Genomic DNA, 16,239 nt, shown 5'->3' with positions numbered 1-16,239 from the left:
CTTTATTTTGTACAAACAAAATAAATATATTGAAGAATATAAAAACATGAAAATTATATTTTAGAAGTAAATCTAGTATCAAAAACGTTCGATTCAGCATGACACAGTCTGACTGAAAATCGTTCCGATTAACGACTCTCTACTGTAATATAAAAAATTATTACAGTGATAACATAATAAAAGTTCAACTCTTTACTAAGGAAAGGTATCATTATAAACAGTGATATAAAAACACTTAAAATTTATTTGTTTGAACTTTTAAAATATTTTTTAAAAGCATTTACATAAGCTGATATGTAATTGTAATGTAATTTACAATTTCATATCAGCCATCCCTATAATACTGGAAACATTGGATATTGATTTAAAAACTAATAACCAGATATCTGATTATTGGTTGCATAAAACCAGGCAATTCCAATACTAATTCAATAATTGATCACTCACTAATTAGCAATATGTGAAAAATCATATATAGAATGCTATTTGAAAAAATATGACATAATGGATTTATACAAATGTTAATTTGCAAAATATGTACAATTTCATTTGTTACAACTGTCTGATTCATAAAAATTTGAGAAAACATGCAATAAAGCAGGGATTTAATCAATAATTAATTAATTACAATTATTTAAAAAGAAATTTTCTTAAAATTAAAACTTTCCAACAAATACTTAAATATTAAGTAATCTGTTACACAAGTTATATAAATTAACCTTTATTATATTATATACCAGGGCTCAGCAACCTTTCGACAATGTTGTGCTAAACCTAAGTTATAATTTATTCCAGGTACCGACATGATTCTACCAATTTTGTTACATATAGTATCAAAATTGGTCCGGTTATAATGGACTTCAAAAATTAATAATTAAAGTTTACTTTTTACTAATTTCTATCCAATCAGAGTGCCATTGAAAATAGTCCTGAGTGCCACGTTTGGCATGCATGCCATAGGTTGCCGACCCATTATACACAATATTGCTATATTTATTTACATAATTAATAATGTAAATAGTAAACTTAAAAATAAAATACTAACTTAATCTGAAACATTAAAACAATCATTAAACAAATGTATTACATTATTATACCAACTTTACTTATTTTACTACTTGCCTTTTTCTCATGATTTGGAATGATACAACGGACAAAATTAGGATTAGTATTCCGTAAAGTCACCATTAATTTAGAGAGCTGATCTTTATATAGCTGGCTGACTGTACGGAACATTCCTTTCCTAGTTCTTGCACCAAACTGGGTATCTCCCATTGTTGCAGCACCCATTCCTACTATTTCCGCTAAAAAACAATATTTTAATTTATCAGAATTTGATATATTAATATTTAAAATCAATTTGTTACAAATGAATAGATTTTAAAAACAAATTTTTGTATATTCTTCTAAAATGGATTATATATATATAAACTAAATTAATATAATTTTCTTTTTAAAATTTTTGTACAATTTATATGAAATAATTAATAATAATAAAAACTTTATTACAATACAATACTTTTTGCAGCATTATGTCACCAAAGATGATCATTAATCATTCAATTACGTATTGTATTGTACAGTATGATTAATTATAATCATCTTTGATTATGAATTTATTTATTTATTTATTTATTTTTCATGTTGATACATGCTTCTTGTCCTTAATTACTTATATTATACTTTTGTCCACTTTGGACATTCTTGTGAATAATCCAAGCATTGTACAAGATTACATTACAGTAAATATATTTTATATGGAAATTGTGTTTCTCTCTTCCCACAGTATAACAAGTCAAAACAATATCCAAAGTGGACAAAAGTATAATATAATTATATTATATATATAATTAAAGAATGCAGTAATTTCTTTATACACAAAAAAAAACTTATTTCATCTGTTAATTATGCTAAAAACTCAAATCTTAACATACTTGATTTATAACCATAATGCTATACCACAATCTACATTAAAAAAGAAAAAAAAACCACAGAGAAATCAAAAATGTCAAAATAAAATTGGAACTAATACTAATTACCTCAACAGAATATAATATGAAATCAAATTAAAATAATATTTAGTTACATATTGAATCTTCCATCTCATATTTTGACATCATTAAAAAAGTAAGTAAAACTATCCATACGTTTATATTCAACGGTTGACTCAATGGTGAGGAAACAACGTTTCTAAGTGGACCGTTCAGTTCTCCGTTGAGACTAGTGTTTCACAGTTGAACTCAACAGTCTTAACAACCTGAAAGACTGTTGAGTATTCAACAAACTAACATGGCAGCTTCCATAAAAAAGTAATTTCGCTTATAGAAACTATCAATTTGCTCTTGCTGTGGATGCTGTAATAGTGGACAGATTAATGAACGATCTGTATATGATAAAACATGTGATTGCACTATTATGTTGGATAATTTGGTCAATATTGAAATATTAAGCTTTTTTTCATAAACAAATTACCTCCACAAATTCGTTCAAAATTGATTAGGACCGATATTTGGCCCTCTAAGTCTTCCTAATGATATAAATATTCAAGAAATTCAAATTATTAAAGAAAGACCTGGTATACAAGAAAATGATACAGATAAGGGTTCATTTGAATAAAAGGATTTATTTGAATAATGGTTATGCGAGTTACTTTAATTATTTAGCAAAACAGTCATAATCATTGCCTTCTTCTTAATTAAGTCGGCCATCATGAAAAGTGCTCTTTCAATGGAAACTTTTCTTTTTTCTACAAAACGTGATATCAGGTCATTCAATGGAGGGACTCATCAGAAAATTTACTGTTGAGTCAACTGTTGAATATAGAAACATAAGGTATATAATTTTGAGAACACATACAATTGTCAGTTAAAACAAAATATTTATTACTAAAAATTATTATTATATTTATTTGATTATCAGAATTTGTTTAAACAAGTTCTGATCATTTTCATATACTTTCTAAATTTAAACTGCACTCAAAATTATACATTAGAGCAGTGGTTCTTAACCTTCTTATACTCGCGGCCCACCAAATATCTCATAACTTTTTGTGACCCCCCATTTTTTTAATAATAATTTATATTTGTTAAATTATCTATAACAAATTGATTTTTTTATTATTGCTTTATTTTTTATATAATAAATATAAATCATAACTTTATTATTTCATTATCTATTTAAATAATATTCAAACTTTACAATTAAACATGAAAACTCATTAATTTTTAACAAAAAATAAAATAAGAAACATATTGATAAATCGATCCAAAATCGATGCTAAAACTAAATCACCCACAACTTGTCGTAAAGATTTTGCATATCTTTTGCAAAAATATTTAAATTTTCAAAGCCTACTACTAAGCCTACTATTTTTCATAATTATTTTTAAAATTCCAAGCATTAATAGTTTCTTAGAATTGCTTTGGAATAAAAGAAGTAAATACTGCAGTGTAAGTAGCATATTTGCATTTATTTCTTCTGTACTAACAGAGTTATATATAGGAAGAAATAAAAATAAACTAAATAGGAAAGCTTTATCTTTCTTATTTCATTTTTCAATACAATATTCGGTTATACATCTATTTTCTTTTTATTATATTCTGAAAGAAATTTTGCATTATTTGGCAGCCCCCGGCAAACTTCTTACGGGCGCCCCTGTTAAGAAACACTGTATTAGAGGCAAAACATAACTTTTGTCTTAACAATATATCATGATAATTATCATAATTAATCATATTAGTTTTTACTAAATACAGTAGAGAGTCGTTAATCTGAACCCCGGTAATCAGAATGATTTTCAGTCAGACTGTGTCGTGCTGAATCAAACATTTTTGATACTAGATTTACTTCTAAAGTATAATTTTCATGTTTTTATATTCTTCAGTATATTTATTTTGTTTGTACAAAATGCAGAAATCATTTTTAACGATATGATAGCCTCGATTATTATTATAAACATTTTCGTTAGGCTTAAAATCGACGAAAATTCAACACGAAGCGACACGCAACGGAGAAAAATTTGAACATTGGACAGGTTAATATATTTTTCCGTACATAATCGGTAATCCAAACAAATCACTAATCTGAACAACCCCAGTCTCCGATTGATTCCGATTTTCGACTCTCTACTATATTGAAATAATTTTGTTATTCAGGTAAATCACACATGTACACGAATTATGTCAATCAAATTCAAATTTTAAATTCTGCATAAATGGGAATGAGTTTGTAAAATTCCAAATTACTTTAACAGGAATCTTACCAAAAATTTAAAATTTACCAATATGCATGTTTTAAAATTATATTTAAATTTTGTCTGGTTATTAAATATGTAAATACATATGGTAAATTATATTACAATTAAAGTATAAATAAATCAAATATTTCTACACAAACTTCATTATATTTAAAATATTAATACAACATAATTCACCATTTTAAAAATTATATAATTATTTTTCAAATTTTTAAATCAAAATCAGTAATTATCATCAATATATAATTACACAACACAAGTTTATATTTACCATCTTTCCAAATTTGAACCATAAATGGATATTGAGAAGTCTGCAACAATGACACAACATTTTCATTTAAAGGATCCATATTTTTCATTAACCACTGAGTTGCAGAATAATCCACCTACAGAAATACAAATTTATATTAAATTTTCATAATTTTTTTCAAAAGATTTTATATATTATATATATATATATATATACTATATATATATATTATATATATAGATTTAAAGATTTAGCAGTAATTACAATTGATTTTATAGCATTAATAATATAAAGTGCAAAAATTGTTTTACATCAATAATATAAATTCTTTGTAATTGAGAAATTATTAAACTCACCTTTCCAGCATAATGAATAATACTGAAATCTGCTGAATCTCTAAAATCAGACTTAATAAATTTTGGGTGATGTGTATGGGTATTTACAAGTTTCTCAACAAAAGTTTTATCAGTAGCTTTTGGAAACCAGCACTCTTCATCAATTAAAGCAAGTATTCCCATTGGCTATATAAGAAATATACAGTATTTATCTAAAATTTTCATAATAAAACAAACAATCTTAATTAAAAACAATAAAACTATTTAAATTCTCAAATATATCCAACAAAGTATATTGCCAGAAGCATAATTTTATTTTTACTGATGTATGACTTTTATTTACTTGGTAAAAATTCAAAATCTCAAAGTAAATTTTATACAGTATCTGAACTCTCTATATATAAATTCTCACTACATTGAATGATGTTCTTTAGTACCTATTGTGACAGCTAAATCAAATAATTCTAGTATAACAAAGTGCATTTGTGATAAATTCTAAAATCTTTCTGGTAGAAGTAGAAAATAGACTGCAACTCCATTTATTTCATAGGTATTGTCTGCTCTTTCTATCAGTTGTACAGTTTAGTGACTTTTATCTCAATGTTAATGCAATCTTATAAATTTATTTTTAACAGATTGTTATAATAGATTCACTATCTCATGTGCTTATTTTTATTGATGCACTATTTTAATATAAATATATTATAGTAATACTGTATATTAAAGAAAATGCAGTCCTTATAGAATTCCAATACAAAATACTACACAAACTTATTCATCGCACAAACTAAAAAGTTATTTTACTAATCATTAGTGCATGATAATTAATTGAAAGATATTGTAAGAAAACTTTAATTTCAGATACTTTTTTTAATATACTCTTATTTTTAAATTCATACATTGGATATTCTCACAAAAAAACTTACATATACATACACATAAGATAAATATATTGGTGAATTTTTTCTATCATCATAATTAAAAAAGCAGCCTGTATATTTACTTATTACTACTCTTAATTTCTTACCTTTTCTATTAAGTCTATAGTCGGCTGCAGATCAAGTCCAAAATCTATAAATTTCCATTCAATTCCTTCTCTCTGATACTCTTCTTGTTCCAAAATAAACATTGTGTGATTAAATAATTGTTGGAGTTTCTCATTTGTGTAATTAATACACAATTGTTCAAAAGAATTTAGCTGTTAAAAAAATTAATATGTTAGTTATCAGAATATAAATCTACAACTAACATAAAATTTCACGTAAACCTAAAATTATATCTTAAATATTACTGTACAGTTAAAACAAAATAGTAAAATTAATTTTCAAGTTCCTAACAAAATTTAGGGATGTTTTATTGTTGCTTTTTATTTAATTATACAAGGAAAGCTATTCTAATCTAAGTGTAATTTTAATAAAGAATAAAAATAAGTTTAAAAAGTTTTCAGTTTTTAAGACATAATAAATAATTTTTAAAATAATTTGCAATATTTATTTTTAAATTATTTTTTTATTTTTATGTTTATAATGCTATAAATTTTAAACCAAATTTTTTATTTGGTTCAATATTTATTTTCAGTTAAAATTAATGAATTTAAATTCAAACAAAAATTTTTTCAGATCTTGTAAATTTAAGCATTTTAAGTCAATAAATAGTTTCATATAAAGTATCAGTGGTATGTAAATGTAGAGAGAATATTCTTTTTTTGGAGTTATTTTTGCCATCAAGAAAGAATATTTAAATGCTAACAAACTTTTTTCATTCTCTTCTTTTTAAAATAAGTAGTGATTTTTTTTTCATTGCAGAATGATCATTTCATAATGTCAACTTTTGAAAAATGATGGAAGCTAATGTCTTTTAAAATTGCAAACACCAAAACAATTTCTGCTTTTCAAAATGAGTAAAAGCAACAAATATAATATATAATACAATCCTACTTTGAACAATTAAAATATTTGCATCAAATCCTTATGATTTTATAAAGAATGACAAGCTCTAATATGAACTGATGACTTTTCATTTGTATCTCACAGGTTTCATCTTAGGCTATTTTGTAGGAAAATTTGATTATTGCCAAAATAAATCAATTTTCTGGCTCAAGTTTCCATCTTAGGAAGATTGAACCTCCCCACAAGTGTGCTAAGATTCTGTTATGTCACTTCTTATGTTATGACCATTCAGAATTTTACAACTGACACAAATGCAGCAGTTCTTAATAATTCTGCAAATTATGAAGACCTAAATCTTCACAGTCACTTAAAAATTGTTCATGGTCAGTAGATAAAAGTATTTTAAGACTCTTCATAAACACAAGTGAAAAAATAAGAAAATATTTTTATGAACAATGTTAAAAAATAAAATTGCTTCAAAACTAATCATATAATATTATAAAAGAAAGCTTATTTAAATATTTCTTAAACTCGTGGCTGTTAACTAAATAGAAAAATTCAAATGTTAGCAATTGTTTGTGTTTTGTCATTCTGTTTAACATAGGTAATAAGTTTCAATATTAACAAGAAATAGATTAACAGGATTAAAAAAGTTAAATAATCAAAAATAATCATTATCTTTTAATAAAAAATCTTTTGTTTTTAATTTTAAATACCTTAAATTTTAAATAAAATCATCCTTAATAATAAAAATAAAATTATTACATCAAATATTTCAAATCCAGCAATGTCCAAAATTCCAATAAAAGAAGCTCCCTGACGTTTTGTACGATCCAATGAACGATTTATCCTATTTACTAGCCATCTGAACATTCGTTCATAACAAGCTTTAGAAATAGCTTCAACAGCAAATTCAACCTAGGATATTTTATGTCATATATTTTAATCAAAAATTTAAAATATTGTTGTATATATTATTGCAAATTAATTCCTGGAACTATACCTGTTCTTTTGTTTGAGCTTTTGTCACATAATCTCTTCCAACTTTTAGTCTGGGTTTTAAAAATGCTTTTGTCATTTCAGTTACATTTAACCCCAAAAGGTGACTTACTTTCTGAGCAACAGTATTTTCTGGTAAGGTTGCTTGATCAGAATTGCGCTCTTTCTTAAACTTCATATTTCCAAATAATAAAACAGCAGACACAACACGAAATATAGCTAAAATATTAATTATTAAAATTGAAAGGTTAATACACATACTATAAATTTCAAAATATGTACTTAGTTAATAGTTATTTTGATTATAATTTTTTATTTAATTACCATTTAAATCTTCTTGAGATAAACCCATTATTGTCATGGCATTAACAGTGTTTTTAAATTCCTGACATTCATCTATACCTGGGACAGTTACATTGCCATTGGTCAAAAATGTATAATCTTTTGCATTTTCAAGAAGAAACTCCTCTAAAATTGGAAAAATATTTTAAATTAGTTTAATATATATTGCATATATATGAAAAAAAAAATACAAAGCAAAATATCAACATTGATTTTTATAATCTAGCAATATAGTTACAACAAATTATTATTATTATTGGTTGTTTGATATTCTTTACTCAGATATTAAGTCAGATGAACTGATCAACAAAAACCAAAATAACTACCAGTTAAAGCAATACTTCCTTGAAAAAAATTATAGTTATATTAACTCTTAATACATAAGTATCAGTATAAAATAATATTAATGCTTTAATTTCTCTAGTATTTGTTACTAAATATAATCAAGTATGGTACACAGCTTAAAACTTGAGTCAAAAGGTTATTACCAACACTAAAATAGCAGAAATTGAATTAACAACAATACTTGAAAATACAAGTAAGGTTAATATTACTGAGAAAGATTATAATTACAAATTTACATGACTCAGATCCACTACATAAAACATGCAAGTATTTATATACAATATAAGCACTAATGATTTAGCTATTCTTTCTAGACAAAGCTTTTTAAAAAGAGATATAACAGAGTACTAAAAATTCTGGGCTTTCACTAAACATTTTACATGCTATGAAATCTTTATCCTCCATTCTTTCATCAGCAAGTGTTTGATATAAAATAAGCTTAGTTTTGCACTACTGAATTTTATTCATGGTTATATCATATTGACTTTTATGTAAATATCAATACCATAAATGCCAATTTAGCATTATTGTTTCGTTAACAAATGGCATTTAAAGACAAGTACTGTTCATATAAAAAAAAAATATCAGTTATAATTTTATTATACAGTACTAGATTTCATAATAAATTGCTTATTAAAAATTCGTGTAATTTATATTTTTCAATAGAAATTATAAATACATCAATATTTATTTTTTAAATTTTCAATTAAACATATAACAGAACATCAAAACTTATAAAATTACAGAGTAACAATTCTCTAAAAAGCAAAATAAAGTTACTACTGTATAAAAATTCTACAACTTTCAATTCAGAAATAAAAAAACTCTTTTCCTTACACATTACACTGCTAATTCCAAATTTCACAACTTTATGTGAATTGAGGGTATTGTGTCAATTCACATAAAAGTGTGAAATTTAGAATTCACAGAAACTTATAAATGAGGAGGAAGCACTTAAAAACAATAAACAAAACTTTTAATATCAAGAGAAAACTAATGATAATTGATCTGTCCACTGTTTTGCTTATTTAGATCTTGACAAATTTATTGTTTCCCAGGCAATGGTAATTTTAAGGACAATGGTAGGAATAAAATACTGTATTTTGTTGCAAAAAGAAATTCAGTGGCAACTGATAATTTAAAATTTATTTACTCCAGTGCTTTTAAAATTTGGATGACAAAAAAGTGCGATATATCCAAATCAGCAATATAAGGAAGGGATATTATTTAATTTTTTGAAATATTTTTGTCTATCTATAAAGACATACTTATGTATTTATATATGTAAGTATAAATGCAAAAGTATATTTTATCTCAAAAATTTTATACTCACTCTTCTTGCAATTGTTTAAAAATTAAAAAAAAAAAAAAAATTATCATCTGTTGTATTTCAAGGATATTTTTAATTATTATTATTTTATAAACAAACACAAAAAATATATCTTACTTCTTTCTTCAGGGGAAGCACCATTTAATAACTGATAAAATATATGAAAGCAACGTTCATCTTTGGCTTGACGAATTGCACGTGATTTTTCTAATAAATCTATTTCACTGAGTTAAAGGTATAAAAGTCATCTAAGATAAACGTTACAATAAAAATACTAATTTAATTATTTTTAAAAAAATTATGGACTTATATAAATTTTATTTTAATAGAATTATTATATTTTGTATATAATAAGTGCAATACTTATCATTTGCATGTGATAAAAATATATTCCTTCAAAAATATAGATAAAAATTATTTAAAGTTTAGAATTTTAAAATATTACATTTTATACAATTTGCTATTTAGGTTAATTGTTTATTATTTATACATTGTTATTTATAAGCTTAGTATAAAAAAAGTATACAGAAATAAATGAAAGATACTTGTTTTTATAAATTTTTATCATAAGCTTTTATATATGGCAAGAATATACTCTACAAGTGTTTAAATGTAAATAAATCATCATCATCAATAAGCTAACTTGCATTTTTAACAAACAGACAATATATAATATATAAATAATAATAGAAAAACTATAAAATTCATTGAAAGACAGCAATCAAAATTCAAAAATAAAAAAAAATGTTACAATAAATTGAAACAATGCTCACAATGTTTTGAAATAATCAATGCATTCTATTGATTGATTCAATACTGACCTGCAACAGTGAATGCAGAACAATATTGTCAAATATTGGACAAGTTATGAAGAACTGCCAGCCAAAAGAAATGATCAAACCTACCATATATAGATATTATATTGTATGACAGGTAAAACACCCAATGCAGCACAAAACACATATACAATGGTTATAACAATGTGACTAAGAAGTGCTAGAAAATACTCATGCACTCTTCATCTTGTTTCAAATGGTTTTAAACTGTTTAATCCTTTAAAGCAACACCTAGCTGAATCACACTTTCAGACAAATGACTTGGTTCAATAAGTTGTTACCATATTGTTCCATAGAATGACCTTAACTTCTACAATAGGATATATGTCTTATGCTGTGACTGTACTTGAACAATGATAACTTCGAGACATCAGTAATATCCCTTAATTAATACCAATTTGAAAATAAACTTTCTGTTCCATGGCAACTCTTATTTATCAAACAAACCAAATAAAATAATTTATTTCCTACTGTTACGAATTTTATAGTCTATTGAAATTGTATAGTAAGTATAACACTAGAATTATTAACTGAATATAACAATGAGTAAACTAAAATTTAAAAATAAAATAGAGAAAATACAATGAACAAAACAAACTCATCTAAATCAAAAGAATTTAAAATTATGAATTAACTTGGCAAATTAACCTGTTTTTAATTAATCTAATATCTATATTTTCATTTTTTTTTCCATTTCTCACTTAATTCTGGCCATTATTTAACATTACATAAATTTTATGATTCTGTGTAAACATTTTAAAATGACTAATAATTTAATTGAATATACTTTTAAATTTTTGATAATAAGCTTTGTATTATAAAATATATTGGACAGAAACAGGAACCTGATTTTTCTGATAACCAAATATCTTCAAATCAGGTTGTCTTCAGGATATAATTAAGCTACTTATATGAACAAGAAATTTAGGCTAAAGATAAGCAGTTAAGCTGCCACATTGTGCTAAAATTAATATATATAATAAGGATACATGTTTCAATATTAGCACCAGCAATAAATCCAGATGCATCAAAATTGATTCTGATGAATTTACCCTGAAATTGTATATAAACAATAAAAAAATCAATATATTTGATTTTTCATGTTTTTCCAGAATTATCAACATCTAGAAAAACATTTATATTAAAAACAGAAAAATATAAAACTTACAAATCTTGAGGAATTGTCATTTTTAACAGTCTTTGCATTACCAAATGCTTCAAGTATAGGATTGGCTTGAAGTAATTGTTGTTCTAATTCTCCCTGAGATGATGATAATCCATGTAAATATTTAATTTTAAACTAACATTTAACATAAAAAAATTATAAGTCAAATGTTTAATACAGGTAACCCTTGATATGTGCAGTTAAATGGTGCCGCAAGTACTGTATTTTACAGACTTACGGACTATAAGACGCACCTGAATTTTGGAGGCAATTTTTCGAAGAAAAAAGTGCGTCTTATAGTCCGTAAAATACAATATATCACACGTATTGAAGTTAACAATCAATGAGAAATAAATTTATTTGTGAATTAGGTTATTAAGAAGTCATCTGAAATCAATGTTTTTATTTACTAGAATAAAAACATGGAAAATGAAGAAACAAGTTTAATAAAGCATTTATTGAAGAATTATTAATTAATTATTTTAGACAGAGTATAGTGTAGTTGCAAACAAAAATATAACAAATCAGAAAATATGAAAGATCAATTATTGAGAACTTAGACTAATCAGTAAATTAAAATTATATACATGTATAGTTGCCACCATCTGTCTTTGTAGAGTTTTCTGTAAAAGCTGAAGTAAAGTAGAAATGTTTTCAGAAATTATACTAAATGCAAAAAAAAGAAAAAAACAGAAATTAAACTACTATTTGAATAAGAGCATTGCACTAGGAAACTAATGTTCACTTTTTTTCTACTAACAATGAACAGGAATGAGAAAAAATTGGTTTAGCATTGCTGAATCTGAGCTATCAAGTTTGCAATGAACTTCATTCAAAACAGATCCACATTAACAGAAACCCACACTGATTGAAACTGTATATACCAAAGATTACCTGATATGTGAATGTCAACTATAGTTGAAGAGAGCAATAAAAGTTATATATATTTAAAAACAAATGTTTTAAAATTTCTTAAATATTACGAATAAATTTACAATACTAAATAAACTTAGTTCAATTTACATAAAAAAAACATAACTAAGTTATTATTTTAAAATTAAATGTATTTATGAATATTGAATAAAATAAAATTATGTAGTAACATTTGTGAATAACAACATTTTCATATAATTTGCTTTAATCACCATGAATATCTTTTAGTAGCAAGGAAATTAACTGATATTTAATTAATGCAAGCATTTTCAGTCGTTTTAAATGATTGTCATCATGCAACCAAAAATTGAACACAGTTGAGTAGAACATATAAAATAACAAAATAAAACATCTTACTGATTCAGATATGTCCAACTAGCAGAATCCCCCCAAATCTACAGGCACATCTTAAAAGACTCGTGTATCTAGGGACATTTTTTCCCATCTCTGATGTCCAGAAATGGAAATTGAGTTCTAAAGCTAATGTATAAAATTCTGGATCTGTTATTTATGTGAATCCAATTTTAATGATGCATTTTATTTTTATTTATTCATTTTTTGTTTTATTATTATTTTTGGTATTTTTAATTTTGAATACTGTTCTTCATTTCATCATTTTATGCATTCAGTCATATTCAATTTTCATGTGCCTGATGATGGTCATTTAAAATAATCAAAAACATTCACATTAATTAAATGTATTGGTTAATTTTCTTGCTGCTAAAAAGTTTTTGTGATGATTATTTATGATTTTGTATAGCAGTTTAGTATGATTTATTTGGTTTTAATATATTATATACAAATTTAAGGAATATATTGAAACATTATAAGTATATTTTAAATATTATATTGAAATAAGATTTGTTTGGATTAGACTTTTTTTTGACAAAAAAAATATTCACATTATTAATTTAAAATTTATAAGTTCATGCAATTTACCTAGATGATATTCTTGACAAAACAATGTTTTCAAAATTAATTTTGCTTTAGAATTAAATTAATGTTGTTAGCTATATTTTTTAATATTATAAAAATTAATATTACAGAATATTATAAAAAATTATTATGTATTTTCTGAAGCTACGGATCTCTCAAAGCCTTAATTTTATATAAAACAACAAAATATTAAACTTATTTTTTCTTTCTTTATACTGAAAACTTAATTTCATTTATATTTGCTAGACGATATCAAATCTGCTTATAATTTCAATTTTAAACAAATTAATAAGATAATATTTTTTGAATTTAAATATAAAATAGTTTTAAAAACAAATACTTTCTTAATTTGATTTAAAATATGTACTCACAATGATATTTACAGATGGAGCATGATACTGTAATGAACACAAAAAAAAAAAAAAAAAAATGCATTAAATTTAATAAATAAAGAATATTAATTCATTTTGTAATTGTTTTTACTTCAAATAAATGCAAGTAAATAACATATTTGCATACTTAAATGTTTAAATATTTAACATAATAATTTGTAAATATGATTGGTTATTTAATTTTAGTGATTTATCCACTTTATTTCCTAGAATTGCTCATCTTTCAAGCAAAATCCAATCAAGACAAATGCACTCATTTATTTTCTAAATATTTGTAAACTTCTCTTAAATTAGTTTGATGAAAACCAATATTAGTCTAATGCTCTAATATTGGATTACCACTTTACTGGTCCAATTTATTGGACCAATAGAGCAATATTCATTATAAATGCTTTAATAACAGATGTCTTGCAACTCTAAAAAGAAATATATATAACAACAATTATATTTTGACAGTAAGAGTAATATCATAAGTGACATTTTTATGTTTTTAATTAAAAAAATGTCTAAGATATCCTTTATTATTTGCCATCCTCATGTGGCAAAACAATGCAAAAACTTTGGCTTGTGTGAAATAATATTGAATGTCCTTTCAAGAGGCAGATTAGCTATAATGTAAAAACAGCAAATGTTGAAAATAAAAAAAAGAAATGTTTCTGAATAGAACAATAAAAGAAAACAGATATTGAAAAAGCCAGAAAAGCCTGTATTTTCTGAAATAAATTCTATGGTCATCGATAACACTGCCAGAACCAGTGACCAGAAAAACATTGTATTATAGCACATAAATATATGAAAAGCTTACTCCTACACTATAAGTTTCCATGAGCTAATGTTCACATATTTATTATTATTGAATTTCATTTCTAAATTTTATTAACATCAACTATGAATATTATAATTATTCCAAAGAAAGGTATAGACCAAATTGGTATAGAAATATCCTTATTTTTGAACATATCCAAGATGGCAGATACACTAAAGAATTGCAGAAGACTATTCAGAAAGTAATTGTTGCCCACCTAATTGACATATATAATTAGGGGTAAAAAAGTGAAGTTATGAGATTTAAGCACCAGTGCTTATCACCAAATATTTCTTACAATTAAAAAAAAAACATTTATATTAACATTTTATAATTTCAGATTCCACAAAGAATGCCAAATCAGCAATATTCAATATTTTAAAAATGTTAAATAATCTTTTACATAATATAGTTAAAATTATTCTATACTTTAAAAACAAACTTACAGAATGAATGCTTGAAGTGGAAGAACGGGGTTTTGATGAAGCGACATATGCCAAATACTGTATAACTTTTTTTGTATTTTCAGTTTTTCCAGCACCAGATTCTCCTCTGTACAAATATTAATAAAAAAAAAGTTCAAATAACTCAAAGTGGTGGCTTAGCAACTATATTGCAAATAAAATTCCATAATATTTTTATATGCCACAACTTCAAACCCAACTAATTTAATAAAACAACAACAGTAGAAAGTAATAAATACGTAACACGTCTTTAAAAAATAATAATTGCTTTCACTTACGTGCATAAGATTGATTGATCTTCCCTATCTGTAAAAAAAAGAATAGAATATGTAGTATTAATTTGATTTTTATTATTTAAAGAATTTTACATTACTCTCATCATAATTTAAGTTATCATTTTAAAAACTCATTCTTTATACTGTGTATATAAACATATAACAACACTAGTATACTGATTAAGCATGCATGTATGTATGTTTAGTAGAATCATTCAAAATTTATTGTATATACTAGTTACATGTAAACAACTTAAGCATATAGAATTTACTTTTAACACATCTTAATTATAAGAATACATTAACTTTTTATATGTGTATATATATATAAAACTTGTTCAAATTTTGATGAAAAGTTCCAAATTGACAAATATGAACAGATTCACAATGGATTTTTTCTTGTAGACATTACTGGACATAAAATTTTATTCCTGCAACAGATAGATAGCTACATTCTCCATGAAACATCCTTTACAATTTGTCTGCTTGGACAGTTGGAATTTAAAAGTTTTAGCTTCTGGATGTTGAGTGAACAGACTCAAAAAGTACTCAAGGCTGAAGAAACAGAGGAGAAAAAAAGGTTAATGTTACGTACGGTAGCGAACGTGGCGGCTCGTTTCTGAAACAGTGGGGACGCACGTACTAACCTATTCTAATAAATTACCCTATTCTAATAATTTGGTTGGCA

At 24.5% G+C, this 16,239-nt stretch overlaps 1 protein-coding gene across 1 annotated transcript in view; it reads right to left on the bottom strand.

The window, feature by feature from the left end:
* LOC136987643 (myosin heavy chain, non-muscle-like) overlaps positions 1-16,239 on the bottom strand; it is a 62,003-nt gene that overhangs the window by 23,601 nt on the left and 22,163 nt on the right. The window contains exons 3-15 of the mRNA XM_067285392.1: positions 15,555-15,582; positions 15,259-15,364; positions 13,987-14,013; positions 11,750-11,842; positions 11,571-11,634; positions 9,863-9,961; positions 8,053-8,196; positions 7,733-7,947; positions 7,495-7,647; positions 5,868-6,038; positions 4,862-5,026; positions 4,527-4,641; positions 1,119-1,304 (exon numbers count right to left, since the gene is read on the bottom strand). Of these exons, the coding sequence (XP_067141493.1) occupies positions 1,119-1,304; positions 4,527-4,641; positions 4,862-5,026; positions 5,868-6,038; positions 7,495-7,647; positions 7,733-7,947; positions 8,053-8,196; positions 9,863-9,961; positions 11,571-11,634; positions 11,750-11,842; positions 13,987-14,013; positions 15,259-15,364; positions 15,555-15,582 (1,566 nt within the window). The remainder of the gene's footprint in view (positions 1-1,118; positions 1,305-4,526; positions 4,642-4,861; positions 5,027-5,867; positions 6,039-7,494; positions 7,648-7,732; positions 7,948-8,052; positions 8,197-9,862; positions 9,962-11,570; positions 11,635-11,749; positions 11,843-13,986; positions 14,014-15,258; positions 15,365-15,554; positions 15,583-16,239) is intronic.

This window comes from Centruroides vittatus, unplaced genomic scaffold (assembly GCF_030686945.1).
Source record: "Centruroides vittatus isolate TY-2023 unplaced genomic scaffold, ASM3068694v2 scaffold_2569, whole genome shotgun sequence".
Taxonomy (NCBI): Eukaryota; Metazoa; Arthropoda; class Arachnida; order Scorpiones; family Buthidae; genus Centruroides; species Centruroides vittatus.
Note: the sequence above shows the minus strand (reverse complement) of the source record. Positions and strands in the feature narration are given on the sequence as shown.